General features: G+C 41.5%; 1 protein-coding gene across 2 annotated transcripts in view; it reads right to left on the reverse strand.

Annotated features, from left to right (window-relative positions):
* AP3B1 (adaptor related protein complex 3 subunit beta 1) overlaps nt 1-16301 on the reverse strand; it is a 156331-nt gene that overhangs the window by 85312 nt on the left and 54718 nt on the right. For both annotated transcript variants that reach the window (XM_069963026.1, XM_069963025.1), the window contains exons 12-14: nt 14344-14406; nt 9815-9947; nt 6269-6378 (exon numbers count right to left, since the gene is read on the reverse strand). In XM_069963026.1, the coding sequence (XP_069819127.1) occupies nt 6269-6378; nt 9815-9947; nt 14344-14406 (306 nt within the window). The remainder of the gene's footprint in view (nt 1-6268; nt 6379-9814; nt 9948-14343; nt 14407-16301) is intronic.

The raw sequence follows: 16301 nt of genomic DNA on the forward strand, positions 1-16301 counted from the left end.
GAGGCCGTAAATGTTTAGTAGCAATTTTCAAAATGTTTGTCAAAAATTTCAAATTTAGAAATTCTTTAGGCACCAGTTCAGTTTTGGAGTATATTTTAGAGGCCTGTATACTAAAACCCACCACAATTCAACCTATTTTGAAATCTTCACTCTTTCAAGTATTTAAATTTACATTCATTCAGTTATTTAACCCTTTCTGCATTTCACAGGAATAACTGCAAAGTAAGAGTGAAAAGTTAAAATTTGCATTTTCTTTCCAGAGATTCCAATGTAATCCTATGTGTTTTTTTACTAAACCAATTACCGTTACTGATCCACCAAAGCCAGCAATTGCCGATGCTGGATCCCCTTTGGGGGTTCAGTGGCGGTTACACTAAACTGTCAGCTATCAGCTGAAAGTTTAGTTGCAGCTTCCGGTCACTGTTTGTCTAAACAGTGAGCATCTGAAGCAGGTCAGTAAATTTACTGACTTTTGCTTGAAAGGGTTAATGTAGAGCGTCTCCTAAGTGCTCAACCCTACTCCAACATTTAACCCTCTATCCATTAATGTAAGAAGCCTAATTACTCAGACAAAAGTCAACATTTCTGTTTGTTAATGTTCTAATTATTTTTATTTCTGCTGAAAATTTGCTTAACAAACCCAGATTGGATTGTGCCAGCTGCCTTTTAAAGGACAGATCCAGTCTTTTAACTCACCAGGAGGTGTGTATGAGACTTACCTTAGTAAAATTCAAGATGTAAATGTGGAAATATTCCTGTGTGATTTCTTTGTACCGTGCAGAACATGAATCCGATGCACTTCTGTGCGGAGATCACTAAGTAGATATACTGGAATGAGTGAAGACTAATGTCTCGGGATGTCTATACATGGACCACACTTACCAGGAAAACAAACCTATACTCAATGTTAGTGATTACCTAGTGATGCCAACCAAAAGATGATCTTTTTAGAACTTTAAAATGTAAATGGCATCTATCAGTTCAATGGCACAGTAGGATACCCTTTCGAAACACTGGTAGGTTCATAGTACAGTACCAAAGTAAACAGTGTAAGGAAGTGCCTAAAGCACCATAGACCTGCATTGTGGTCCATTTACAAGGCTATGATGTTTCTGGCAGGTCAGTACACCACTCACTTTAGGACCGGACTACGAACCTGTTGTAAAAGGGTATCCTGCCGCGCAATTAAAGTGATCAATACCCTTTAAAATGGGTCTCAAAGAGGTTATCCCAAGTCTAAGATGATATGTTTCTGACCAGTGAGAAAATGGAATAGTAGCATTCACTATGGAACTGCTGAACTACTGACTAGTGTTGGTCGGATCTTTCAAAATGTTCGGGTTCAGCAATGTTATCCAAACCCGAACGCTCTGTGTTTGTTTCCCTGCGGCTGCATAAGTTGTATGCTGCCCTAGGGAGTTCTGGAAAACATGGACACAGCTTTTGGCTGTAACAACCGACTGCAGCCACATGGAATGAAACGCAGAGCATTTGGGTTTGGATAGCATTGCTGAACCCAATAATTTTGACAGATCCCCTCAACACTACAGAAGACATCTTAGCACATGGTTTGGCCCCAAGGTCAGTGAATGAAGCAGTGACATTCCAGAGTGTCAGGGACCCCTGTTCTTGTGATCGGTGGGGTCCCAGTTGTTGGACTCCCACCGATCCACTGCTTATTACCTATCCTTTAACCTTGTATTATAGTCACCAATCTGTGTATAGTAGACCCTCAACCTATAATATTAATTCATTGTGGGAAATGTCCATTCTGATCAGTTGGATCTACCAGTTATTACAAGTACTTCACATTGGGACCATCCATGGTATTGTATGTGGTTTCAAGTTGTAATGGACCAAGATAAATCATTATGTGTTGAAAATTAATCATTGTGACCCAAGGCTATAGTGACATTATATACCACTATATTGGGATGCAGTATGGCTGGGTAATAACTGTCCTTTGCTCTATCCCTTCTATGTGGACAGCATGGTTTTTGCAGAAATAAACCTCACAAATTCTCAACTGTAGCACAGGACTTCTCATGAAACAGCACCACTGGCCTACCATTAACCTTGGTAAAAAGGACCCCTAATATGATGGTTATATGGTACCTTTTATAGGTTTTAATTGCCCTACAAGGATAAATAAGGGTGAGAAAATAAAAAAAATAAAAAAAAATCTTGAACATGGCATATTAAAAGGACAATTTTTTTAATGTGTTATTAGATAAGCAAAGTTAGACAAATTTTTATTATACACTAATTATGGGAAGTACACATATAGTGCTATTTCCCTGAATTTAGTAGATCAAGCGAGCTTCAATTTCTCTAAAAAAAAAAAAAAAAAAAAAAAAAAATGTGATGGCACGACCTGGTCTACAGCTTAAGGGTCCAGCAGGGGGCGCAGTATACGTAGAAAATGAAGAGTTAACGTTTTTTTACATGTAATTGCTACACATACTGCATCCCCTGCTGGACCCTTTAGGTGTAGACCGGGTTGTGATGTAATATTTTTTTTTTCAGAGAAATTAATGACTGCCTGATGTACTAAATTGAGGGAAATAGCACTATATGTGTACTTCCCATAATTAATGTATATTAGGAATTTGTTTAACTTTGCTTATGTAATAACATATTAAAAAATACATTTTGAGCGGAGCTGTCCTTTAACAGAATAAGTCCTAAATGTCTAAAACATTTAGGTTCCACCTCTGCAACCCACAGCTATCTTGAGATTAAAGGCTCCATAACCCTACCCAGCCTGCTAGCAGCAGACTAGGTTGTCAAAAACTCCGCAATTTGGGCAAGTCCGACAGAGGTTAATGGGAGCTACGTAAACAGTGTCACACCACGGTCATGGTCAGTCTTCTATTACTTCCTATGAACTACATAAAAACATCAGCATCTTTCATTGTCCTCCTGGCAGCTCTAAGAACCCACCTCTAAGGGTACTATTAGACAGGCCGATGGGGACCTGATAAATGTAAACGAGTGCCGATCTGCTAGATCAGCGCTCGTTTACTGGGCCTATTACACGGCCTGATAATCTTTAACAAGGGCTGCAGGGACATCGTTAATGAAGTCCTTGCAGCCCTTGTTTAAACATTATACATTACCTGTCCAGGTTGCAGGGCTCCTCTTACTCTGTGCTTCTCCCTGGGTCCGCGCGCTCCAGCTATAGAGTGGCCTGCCTCAGCTGACAGGCCACTGAGCCAATCACTGCCCGCGGCGGTCCCGGCCAGTGATTGGCTGAGCGGTCTGTCAGCTGACAGGCCACTCTGATGCTGCAGCACAAGGGATCGGGGAGAAGTACAGAGGAAGAGGAGCCCTGCAACCTGGACAGGTAATGTATATCGCCAGTCGCCGGCCGCACACCGCTATTACACGTAGTGGTGTGCGCTCGGCGCCCGACACTTATAGGTCAGAACCTATATCAACAATCAGCCAATGACTACGATCATCGACTGATCGTTGTCTTTATTACACAGAACGATAATCGGACGATTATCGTTCCGTGTAATAGTACCCTAAGTTCCTCAATCTATAAAGTGTTGATGAAGAGATTATGTCCGTTCTCTCTAAGAGACCAGGAAGTCCGGGGCTGCAGAGTTACACAACTCCACTGATCACACTGCACAGATTATATAATGTGTCCTGTGAGATGCAGCCTAACTGCTCTCCTGTCTAAGACTGAAACCCTTCACAAGGCGACAAAATGTGTTACACTATACAGTCTTCTTTCAATAAAGTCAGGAGTGTAACTGACAGGGTAATATTATAATGGAAAGATTTACACAGCTTCGGTGTTTTCCACTCCTGGTTTTGGATGAAAAAAAGACTGACCGAAAATACTGTGTGTGAACATAGCCTATGTGTTCTTCTACCACACAAGAACATGATTCATACACTGCTTTTCTCTATTGTTAGTAGTAGTATTGTTTTTATATAAAATTCTTGCCACTTGGTTACCAAAGAAACTGGCTTCTAGTTGACTTAGAAACTGGAGGCAAAAAAAAGTGACATGGGTCAGCATCATGGTTGATAGGAAAAAAAAATACATAAAAGAATACATGATTAAGGTGAGATTACGGTCTTCAGTCATACAGTATAGAGCTATAATAAAAGTAAATGAAAGTCAGTCAAAGTAGTCAGTCTGTAGCAATCCAAGGAAAATCCAGCAAGACATATTTGTGGTTTAAACCCAAAGCAAACTGACACTTACCCATTTCAGACCACCACTGCTATGTCCAAGAGCCATGCTGGCCTGAAATGCGTAAGCAGCAGCATCTTTACAGTTTTCCTTGAATACAATGGGTGCTGAATTTTCCTTGGATTTGATGGTATTAAAGTATCATTTGAAACAAACATGTATGGAACCCTTACACAACAGAAGCAGGCACTTAGCACAGGCCACAACTGGACAGTAAATGTTACAGAAAGAGGTGGGATTGAGGAGTTATTGTGCAATTACCCATTTCCACTTGACATTCTGTTTTATTGATATCATTGCATCTTTCCTGTTGCTCATAGAGAGATGTATGAGCTGTCTGTATGAGTGTTGTGCACGTATGAGCTGCCTGTATGAGTGAGTGTGCATGTATGAGATACCTGTATGAGTGAGTGTGCATGTATGAGCTACCTGTCTGAGTGTACATTAAGGATGAGCAAATGTACAGTAGTAGTGAAATGTTTCGCTATGCTTGGCAGTCCCCAGAGCTGTACCCAGATTTTCCAGACACCCAGAGCGGAGCTCAAATGCAGCCGGCTGACGGCCAAGCATAGCGAAGCATTTCACTACTACTGTACATTTGATCATCCCAAGTGTACAGGCATTAGCTGTCTGTGTAAGTGTAACAACAATACTATGTACATGCGGGGGATGGGCGGTGAGAAGGGCGGAAGGTGAGTGTGGGCAGGCGAGCTGTATGTGGTTCTGCAGCAGGTTGAGGTGTATTAGGAGGTTCTACAGCAGCTAAGGTTTATTATGAAAGGCTAGGGACATGCTTGTTGTACTGCTGTGCAGACAACAACAAAATGGCGCTGCCCAGCAGTACACATAATATCGCCTTTCCCCTCTTTTCCCCTGTGAAAAGAGGAGGAAGGTGATGATGTCTCAGCAGTTGATCAGGGACTGCCTCTTTTTTCAGCAGCCATATTTCAGGCTGCTTTTTACAAGCAGTTTTCTTGCTGAAGCTCCCCCTAGTGGCCATCACTGAGAAATATGAAAAATTAGATAGTTAATTTTTCATATTTCCTTACACGTTAAAAAAAAATGAAAAACATATAAATTAACAAATTAAATAATTTCATTTTTAACACTTTACTTTTTTTTTTTTTTACTTTGTGACACATTCCCTTTAAGCTGGACCCTACTTTGTAAAATTTATATTTCCTAAGCCATATTCCAAGGTGAGTTAAGAAATCCTACAGCCCAACATAGCTGTGTTGGAGGGGGCTGCTGTTTTCTTTGCGACACGCACAAGGCCCCCTGGTGTCATGAGCTAGGCTATGTACAGGCCTATAAGGCAACTTTGCTTTCTTGCACATTTCAATTGGAGATCGAAACACTGGGGCAGATTTACAAATACGAAGTACTAATTAAGACTAAGTGCAACCTTAGACTAGACAGTCTAAAAAAAACAACAACATAGTGGCTCGTCCAAGTTTAGACCAAATATTAGTAGGTTTACTGGCATTTTTGGCAATTCTTAAGCTACGGTGTTGGTGTAATTTTTGGGACAAAGTTGCTTGCTGCCTTTAAGGCAAGCCAGATCATCTAGTTCAGCAGAGCACAAAAGTGGTTAAAAAAAAAAAAATCTATTAAACGTGGCACAGGCCTGGTAAGCTACACCACCAAAACCACCATAATAAGTGGCCCTATAAGTCAATGTAATGACAAGGGAAAAATCAAGGCCAGGTATCTGTCCACAGACAGCTGTTTCGGGGTGTTGCCCCTCATCAGTGTGGAGCAGGATTCTAGCTAGGTGGGAGCAATGGTATCATGGCAGTGACCCTTCATTTATAATCTACTTAGGTAACAAGAGTCTTATTAGCTGACAGAACATCCTAAGGTGACAAAGTTAAACTTAATGCACTTGTTTTTCTCCTCCTAAACTATGAAAAATATATATAATTTTCCAAAAAAAACCCAACATTGTTTATCATAAAAACTGCACAACTACACAAACCGACCATAAGTGACTGACACGCCGCACCGTCCCGATGAGTAATCGCATTGCAGAAGATAAGCATAAGGAACACTTACAGTAATTTTGTCCAGGAGCTTTGCCATATGTTTTATTATTTCGTTGTGCTGACTCGGCTGCGTTTGTAGTAGATTTTTGATGACCACCACACTTTCTGCCACCACGGCGTCTAAAAAAGAGCAAAAGGGAAACAGAAGTGTTAATATAGGCAGCAAAAAGAAATAAGAAAATCGCACTCAAAACATCAATACCTATTTTACATGATGTAACTGCCTGGAAATGGAAACATTTTTGGGCTATGTGAGATGTAATAGTATATAAGTGCAAGTGCAGCCATAGAGGAAAATGGATTATAATATGTGCTATAGGAGAAAAGTATAGTTAAAGGTGACTGCCTACAACGAATATCTTATAATTCTTACACACTATATATATATATATATATATATATATATATATATATATATATATATATATATATATATACACACACACACACACATATATATATTATATATATATATATATATATATATATATATATATATATATATATATATATATATATACACACACATACTGTGTGTATGTATATATATATATATGTGTGTGTGTGTGTGTGTGTGTGTGTTTCACCTCTATTCTGCATCAGCACCAGTATACAATGTTATTTTAAAAACATGTTACATAGTAAACACAGTAAACACATGTACCCGCAATCATACAGAGGTCATGCGAGTAAAGAATCATCCATCTTCTTCACAAGCTCTTTTATGAATAGATTAGAAAAAGCAAAGCACAATGCATAATGTGAGCAGCTTGCCAAGATGTATATTTATGGTATTCTACTGTCACCTGCTGGAGGGGCATACAAAGCCGGCACAGCCATTCTACAGCACAGCTCTACAGCAAAGGCCAGAAAACTAATTAAAGGGGTATTACTATTTCATAAAATTCTGGCTATTTTTTGCATAATGAACAGTTATACAATGTATCCCGTATACCTTGGGTTTAAATTGATGAGGGATTTTAAGATCCCTACTTTTCGGTCACCAATTTTAACCAATCTCACCCAGTGTCTGAGAAAAAAAAGCGCACGGCAGGCCTGCAGTGCAGATGTTAAATCAGCAGAGTGGCGCTTTTTCCGCCATACAAAATATATATTATATATATATATATATATATATATATATATATACACATATAATAGCTTGTATCCCAATCTGTTTATATGATCTCAGAATATATATATATATATATATATATATATATATATATATATATATATATGCTGATGTAACCATCCGCGGTGTCACAATGTATGCTGGATGCATAGTAAGTGACGTCGGTCAGGGGTTTAAAAAAAAAAAAGAAAAAGAAAAAGAACAATGGATCTGGATAGTTTCTGAAAACTAAGTGAGTTAAATACTTGCTTATTTTTAAGTTTGTGGCTGAAAAAGACTGTTTTAGGAAGCAGACAACCCTTTCTATATACAGGAAATATATATAATGACTAAAAACAGAAGAAAAAAAAATGGATTGCCACAGCAAGGAAAATCTTTTCCCTTATTTATAGAATTCAATGTAAAAAGATCAGCTGAAACATAATGTGATTTCCCTATCGTCAGTGCCCCCTACAGGCAGCTTTAGGTAAGTGATAAGTAAGTAATGCTAATGAAGAAGGTTCAGTCTCTGCTGACACACAGTACAAACATATACACACATATAGCATGGAAACTTCTACGGTGGTGATCCTCTCAAAGTAGATGCTCGGAATACAAAATAAATAGTGGCTGTAAAAATCTATCGCAGGAAATCAGGTCTGCATATACATACATACATGCACACACATTTTTATATTGAATTCAACTACACAATGGGGGAGATTTATCAAAAATGGTTTAAAGTGAAACTGGCTCAGTTGCCCCTAGCAACCAATCAGATTCCACCTTTCATTTAACAAAGAGTCTGAGAGGAATAAAAAGTGGAATCTGATTGGTTGCTAGGGGCAACTGAGCCAGTTTCACTTTACACCATGTTTGAAAAAATATCCCCCTATGTGTCTGTGTGTATCTTAGGCGCCGCTTGCGGCAGAATATGATCAGAACATGAGCAGAATATGAGCAGAACTTCCCCATGTGGCAGCTGACATCCCCTGCATGTAGCACTCTTTATCATCTATACTAACTGCAGAGACTCTTCTCCTTTCCTGACTGTTTGACTGATCTGTGATAAAACTAAGGTCAGTATGCAGAGACCTGGCTGTGACACTGAGCATGTGTGTCCTCTAGCACACAGCTCAGGAGGTGGACATGTACACTGTATACTTTCTGAACACTAGGTGGCACCAAAATATCATAGCTCTTTACTGGATGATTTTCTGGATATTTTGCTCATTTTTATAATCTACACAATTATTAATTGAAGTCTGGTTCCAAAACAAAGCTGCTATGAACCCAGTGATCGCTATATTCAGCCCTGACATTTGTTTTTTATCTAGGACTTTTAGGGTACTATTACATGGCCTGATGGGGGCCCGATAATAACTGTAAATGAGCACCGATCTGCTAGATCGGTGCTCATTTACTGGGCCTATTACATGGCCCGATAATCGTTTAACAAGGGCTGCATGGACATTGTTACCGATGTCCTTGCAGCCCTTGCTTTAAATGGCATACATTGCATATCCATGCTCCAGGGCCCCTCTTGTGGTCCGCTTCTCCACGGGTCCCGCCGGCTGCAGCTTCGGCTGATCGTTCTCTCTATTCCACGGAGCGAAAAACGGCCGAATGGGGCCGATTATCGCTCCTGTGGAATAGGCCCCGAAGACTGTGCTGTAATAGACAACAGCAAGTGTGTGCGAATGCAGCAGGTAAGCACTGAGGGTCACATCACTTCTAGTATCTCCCCACCTACACCATATTGAAGATAATACACATGTTCAGCCAAGACAAGTGACAAAAATCAGAGGCAAGGATCACAAAGCTGACAGTGACAAAGTATGTGCAAGCTGCTTGTGTTGCTAGAAAACTTTGAAAAATGTTAATTGCACGGTGTAATCCAGCAGGACAAGGATGCTTTTTGTGGGCAGCAGTAACTTACCATAACTGTGATAATGGGACAGGAACTCCGCATATAGTTCAACTAACTATTTAAGATCTACCTTGTTAACTTGTCTTGTTAAATGTGTTAAAAGCCTGAGGCTGCACATTTTTATCTGGTGTAGCAACATTAGGCCATGGTTTTAAAAAAGGGTTAACCTAATATTATACATGGGCTAATGCTTGGCCAGGCTGCACCCACACAGATCCCACCCACATCAAAGAACCTTTCACATTTTATTATGGGGGCAAATTTCCACTGAAAACAATGAGAAGAGAAATAAGAAAAAAAAAAATCTGTGTGTAAACATCACCCTATAAAAACGTCAAAATACAAGCAATACTATGGAAAGTGTATGAAGCAGCTGACGCTGCTGTTACCTGTTACCGAACCTCTAAAAATAAGCGGGGACAACTTTTATATGTATAAAAAGGAAAATGCAGAGAAAGCAATTGGAAGTTGTCATGCTCCATGTAAATGAAGGAAAAGATGGATTATCTTACCATCTCTGTTTGACAATAGGTACACAAGGCCATTAAGACACGTGTCAGTCACAGCAGATATATTGGTGGCACATCTTCCTATCGCCTGGATTGTGGCTGCGGCAAACTGCTTGTCCTGGCTTTTTACGTAGGTCTAAAAATAAACAGATTTATGCACGTTACAAGAGGACTTTAAAATTGCATTACAGACTTGGGCAGCTCAGTGACAAGTGAATTCACATAGTAATGAAGTATCAATCTGCCCTATTCATTCCCTTTTCTACAATTTCATTTCGCTGAGCTGGAGTGTAAGAATCCACGGCACCATTATCATCTCTGGGGACCCCCATGAATGCTGAAAGATTTACTTTTCGCGTCCTGTGCCTGGGCCGACAATGAAATAACTAAAGAAGACACAGATAGGGTTTAATTTTAAGACAATGCAGACCGGGGACAATACAAAAAGCAAAAAAAAAAGTTAACACACATTTTTTTCTACCGACTCTCAAATAACGAGAAAATAAACGAAAAAAAGGGAAGGTGGCAAAGCAAGCAGAGGTCTACGTGACCACCCTTATGCCCAATATATGGCACTGCAAAACCTCAACAACCTTACAGGCAGCATATGGGTGGTTACCACCTTACCGACCTTGCAGGCAGTTTATGGGTGGTTACCACCTCCCCGACCTTACAGGCAGCATATGGGTGGTTACCACCTCCCCGACCTTACAGGCAGCATATGGGTGGTTACCACCTTACCGACCTTACAGGCAGCATATGGGTGGTTACCACCTTACCGACCTTACAGGCAGCATATGGGTGGTTACCACCTTACCGACCTTGCAGGCAGTTTATGGGTGGTTACCACCTCACCGACCTTGCAGGCAGTATATGGGTGGTTACCACCTCCCCGACCTTACAGGCAGCCTATGGGTGGTTACCACCTCCCCGACCTTACAGGCAGCATATGGGTGGTTACCACCTTACCGACCTTACAGGCAGCATATGGGTGGTTAGCACCTCACCGACCTTACAGGCAGCATATGGGTGGTTACCACCTTACCGACCTTGCAGGCAGTATATGGGTGGTTACCACCTCCCCGACCTTACAGGCAGCATATGGGTGGTTACCACCTCCCCGACCTTACAGGCAGCATATGGGTGGTTACCACCTCCCCGACCTTACAGGCAGCATATGGGTGGTTACCACCTCACCGACCTTACAGGCAGCATATCGGTGGTTAGCAACTCACATACCTTACAGGCAGCATATGGGTGGTTGCCACCTTACAGGCAGCATATGGGTGGTTACCACCTCACCGACCTTACAGGCAGCATATGGGTGGTTACCACCTTACTGACCTTACAGGCAGTATATGGGTGGTTACCACCTTACTGACCTTACAGGCAGTATATGGGTGGTTACCACCTTACAGGCAGTATATAGGTGGTTACCACATCAACGACCTTACAGGCAGCATATGGGTGGTTGCCACTTTACTGAGCTTACAGGCAGCATATGGGTGGTTAGCACCTCACCGACCTTACAGGGAGCATGTGGGTAGATACCACCTCACCGACCTTACAGGCAACATATGGGTGGTTAGCACCTCACCGACCTTACAGGGAGCATGTGGGTAGATACCACCTCACCGACCTTACAGACAGCATATGGGTGGTTACCAATTCTCTCACCTCTGGTTCCTTATGGATTATAATTTCATATGCCAATGGCTTGCTGCATACAGGGCTGCATACTGCAGAGTGGCCCCTGTTCAGTTCCAAAAGGCCTACAATGGGCCCTTGATCATTAGAACTGAACCATGAGGCAATGAGAGAGTGTGGCCTGGCTATTAACATGTAGATGGCCAGGTTATTGTGCATCACTTACCAGTAGAAGAGGTGGCACCAGGACGCACTATAGTAAGAAGACAAGCCTGCAGAGTCAGTGTGATGCTCTGGCCATTGTTTTGCTCAGAAACCCTGACTCCTGGCATCATAATATTGCCTCATTTATTTGTCCTCTCTATCTGAAAATTCCTGGAATAGTTTCCTTCAGTTAAGTCATGGGATCTCATGCTGACCCCCTGGAAATTCCATATGTTTCTGTGCTCTCAATAGGGTGCCATTTCAAGCCTCCACAGAGGGGAGACAAACATCTATTAGTGTTACTAATGATGATTATACAGCTCCGATCACACTGTCATAATGGATTTGATGCCAGTTCAGACTCTCTGACTGTATACTTAGTCTCTTAGCTTATTTAGAAGAATACAGACATGAAAATTATCACACTGTTCTCTCAGCAGGCAGAGATGGTACTGGCTCTAGCGTCCCCTGTGATGCATTATGGGATAGCAGGTTTAAAAGAGAGAGAGTGCAGTTTGAAATATAAAAGTCAAGATGACGGCTGGTCAGTGGTCTCATGACCCCGCTTTCAGACCCGCCTTCAAAAATCAAATGTATGGAAGCAGCAGAGTTAGGATAAAACAGATGGCAATGCAGGAATGTGAATCTGCATTCTATGGGCAAAAGAAAAAAACAGGAGTATAACAGAAACCATAGTAAACCTATGCAATAAAATAATCAAAGTTCTCATGAAATAATTTTCTCATCATGATCACCTGTTTAGTAAGTGTCCTATACTTACTTAAGACAGATATACGTTTAACACATTTTAGGCTTCTAAGCTTCCAGTATTCAAGCCTAAGCTAAAATAAAATTATTCTTTTTTTGTGTGTGTACATTGGGATTTTCTTCTATATAACCATGAATAAAGAAAGAGTACGAACTCTCAAGTTATTTGTAGTGCGGTGACTAGTGGGCTCTACGCAGCGCTCTCATAATAGCCCATTGTCTCTATGTAAGGACACACTGGTGAAACATTCCAATAAGCAACTTTATTACAACCCGACTCTCAGAGGAGTCTTCTTCAGGACAAAAAAATCTGAAGAGAGGTGTCCACCGAGAGGGAACATGTCATTGACTAAATGTGATGGTGGTAATTTAAAATATTTTAATATTTCACCAGTGGCCTCTTACACAGACAATGGATTCTGTACATTGCCCATCAAATGACCACAGGACACAGCTGTAGAGTAAAGCCCCATAATAAAGCTCTGTATCAGTCCTGAATCCCAATAAGACCTATGGCCAGCAGAGCTAATACAATTACTAGGCCTGGACATGCTCATATTATACAGACCCAGGGATTATGGACATTGCTTTCTTGTTAGGGACTAAATAAAATATACAAGAATAAAGTTATAAAAGAGAACGCTATTGAGTATATAAGAAAATTATAGCTATTTCTGTCAGGGTAAAAAGGAACTGGACACATTTAATTGGGAATAGAAGTATACCATAAAGGAGACAACAATTCTATTACCACTATGGTCTAAGCCAGACCTCTGTTGTTTGTCCTGGAACTGTATGACAGCTACCGGTAAGTATTACTGTATGTCTATGAGGCTTGTTCCTTTCTTGTTGTAATCAGCGGGAACAGTTTCAGACCGATTAAGGCCACATTAACGTTCCGTAGTGCAACTGTAATTTCGAACCCACAATTACGGACCCATTAAATTAAATTGCACTGTTCACACTTTCCGTATGTGTTATAAGATTGCGGCCTAGGGAAGAGCCCTATAGACAAGGAACGTCACAAAGAAGAGATGACACAGAATTGTTATTTTTTAGGGAATACGTGCATTTTGTAAAGTCAAGAGAGCGGAAAAGGGTTAACCCAAGGAAAAAAAAAATGTATCCCTTACCCATAAAACAGGAGATACAACTAGCTGACCAATTAGGGGCCCCATCACTGGGACTCCTAACTGGGATCCCCTAATATTAGGATCCTTAAAGGGAATCTGTCACTAGGTTTATTCACACTAAAATGAGGACAGCATAAACAAGTGACATGAATTCTGAACTGATCGGTGTATTACTTAAATCATTTTGTTCAGCCGTTCTCCTAATATGCAGAAGAATAGGATTCTTGCCACACCCCTAACCCCAGCTGCTGATTGACAGCTGACTGAGTATACACAGCATGGATAGATAACTGCCAATCAGCAGCTGGTGAGCGGAGTTTTCTGCCTCATGAATATTGAGGACTGCTGGGCTCATGCACAAAATGGAGAGGACTACTTATTGTCCATGTTATTCAGGAGGATATCTCTGGATCAGCTGCACATAACAATGTAAGTGATACAGCAATCTGTTCAACTTCTCTGTCACTAGTTTATGTAACCCTGACATGGGACAGCCTAAACCTACTGACAGAGTCTAAATCATAACAGCAGACAGTGACGTCCTGCATCAGTCTTATGGTTGCCATACACCTCCAACAATGATAGCTGAACGACAGTCATCTGTCGGCTGACAGTCGGGAAAGACCCATACGCCTACGCAAGTGGCGGGTACAACCTACAAAAGTATAAAGTGTATAGGGACCTTTAGCCTTACTGACTATGGGCAGCAGTTTAGCGCAGCCTGGTAAAGTATGGTTATAGGATAATATTATATAATATTGTGATTACATGCACACAGACCTGGAACTCGCGCAGCAGAGTAGAGATGTTTGCTTCATTTGCCAGGTTAGTCATTATTTCAAGCTGCAAAGAAAAAAACGTGAGCATGGAATAACACATATTAATTTGTCAGAAACAAAAATCAGATCCCAGAGTCACATATGTTGGTAAATAAAATCATTTTTGTAGTGTTCTGTGGTGTTCCTTCTGCTTCTGATCCAACCTGTTTGCTCTGCTGTCTTCATTGCATTCCTGTCAAGTGTACATCTAGTAATGGGTTTCCTGTTGCACACTCTAGCCATCAATTCAGCCATTTTTATATCTATCCCACTATAACTTCATGACTCTAACACCCCCCATAACCACAAGAGTACCCTACATAGTGTGAGGATAACAGACTACCCAGCTAGATTGTCCAGCAGAAAAGTCCATTACAGAAAGTACACTAGACAGGAATTAGACTATTGAACACAGAGCGTACAGAAGAAAAGCATGAAAAAAAAACACAGAAATAACTTTACCAATTTATGTTCATTTATTAGTCAGCATAAAACAGACCAATACAAATTAGGGTGCATATTAAAACCTTAGTTCTATTTCTTCCAATAAAAACTACACTAGTTGAACATGTGTAGTGTAGACAAATCCCTAATGTACACCAATTATGGGAAATGCACAAATAGTGCTATTTCCCTTAATTCAGTAAATCAGGCAGGCTTCAATTTCTTGGGTAGCTGAAAGCACAGGAAGAGCCCTGTTATCTTTTACATGAAATTTCTACATATACTGCACCCCCTGCTAGACCCTTCAAGTAAAGACCGGGTTGTGACATCACTTTTTTTTTTTTTTTTTTTTTAAGAAAAATTGAAGCCTGCCTAATCTACTAAAATGAGGGAAATAGCACTATATGTGCATTTCGCATAATAAGGCTATGTTCACACTACGTATATGTCCGGCCGCATATTTTTGCGGACGGACATACACGTGTTAAACTCCGGCCGGGAATTTACGCAAGTTGCGGCCAGCTACGTACGGACCACGAACTTACACCCGTAGTCTACTTACGCTTCCCGAGCACCCTACGTAGCGATCTGACAGCGGTCTTTTACTTGGATATCTTCGGCTAGCCCCGGACACCCCACAGAACCTTTTGGATCAGCAAAGAAAAGTGGAAAAATGAAGAAATCGCCACTACGTACGGGACCGCATGTTACGCTACGGGCGAGAGTTACGGCATTTTCGTCCTCAAACAATGGTCTGGTTCATTTTTTACGGCGCCGCGTACGATCCGGGCGTAAGTTCGTATGTAGTGTGAACTGTGCAGCCGTACATCATATACTTTCCATTGTACGCAAGCTACGTAAATCTCCGGTCGCTTATTCACGGAACGTGCTACGTTTGGAGACTTACGTAGTGTGAACATAGCCTTAGCATACATTAGGAATTTCTATAACTTTGCTTATAAAATGACATTAAAAAAAAACACATTTTGCCCAGAGTCAGGGGCGGAACTACCCTAGCATCAGGGGGCCCGTGGCCTGGGCCCCCGGAGCTTACTGCCTACAACACCCGGTGGTCGAGCGGGCCTCCCAGGTGTTCAGTGTTCTGATTGACAGCGCGAGAAGCCATAGGCTTCCCGCCCTGTCAATCACTCTTGTGACCGCAAGCAGCATTTGCTTGCTATCACAAGAGTGTTGCCCCCGCCCCCGACAGATCAGCAGCTTCCAGGCGAAGTCCCGGGCAGCGACATCACTGAGGTCAGTGTGCGTCGCAGCGGCTGGGACTTCTGGTACAGGAAGTGACGCGCACCCTGTACTGGAAGTCCAAGCCGCTGCGGCGCATAGTGAGCTCAGTGGTGGTGCTGCCCGGGACTTCGCCTGGAAGCTGCTGATCTGTCGGGTGCAGATGAAGATAGAAGAAGAGGCCTGCGACCGACGGGGGATTGTGTGGTTAGGTGAGTTGTGAGGTTTTTTTTATTT

The sequence above is a fragment of the Dendropsophus ebraccatus genome, chromosome 3, assembly GCF_027789765.1.
Source record: "Dendropsophus ebraccatus isolate aDenEbr1 chromosome 3, aDenEbr1.pat, whole genome shotgun sequence".
Lineage (NCBI taxonomy): Eukaryota > Metazoa > Chordata > Amphibia > Anura > Hylidae > Dendropsophus > Dendropsophus ebraccatus.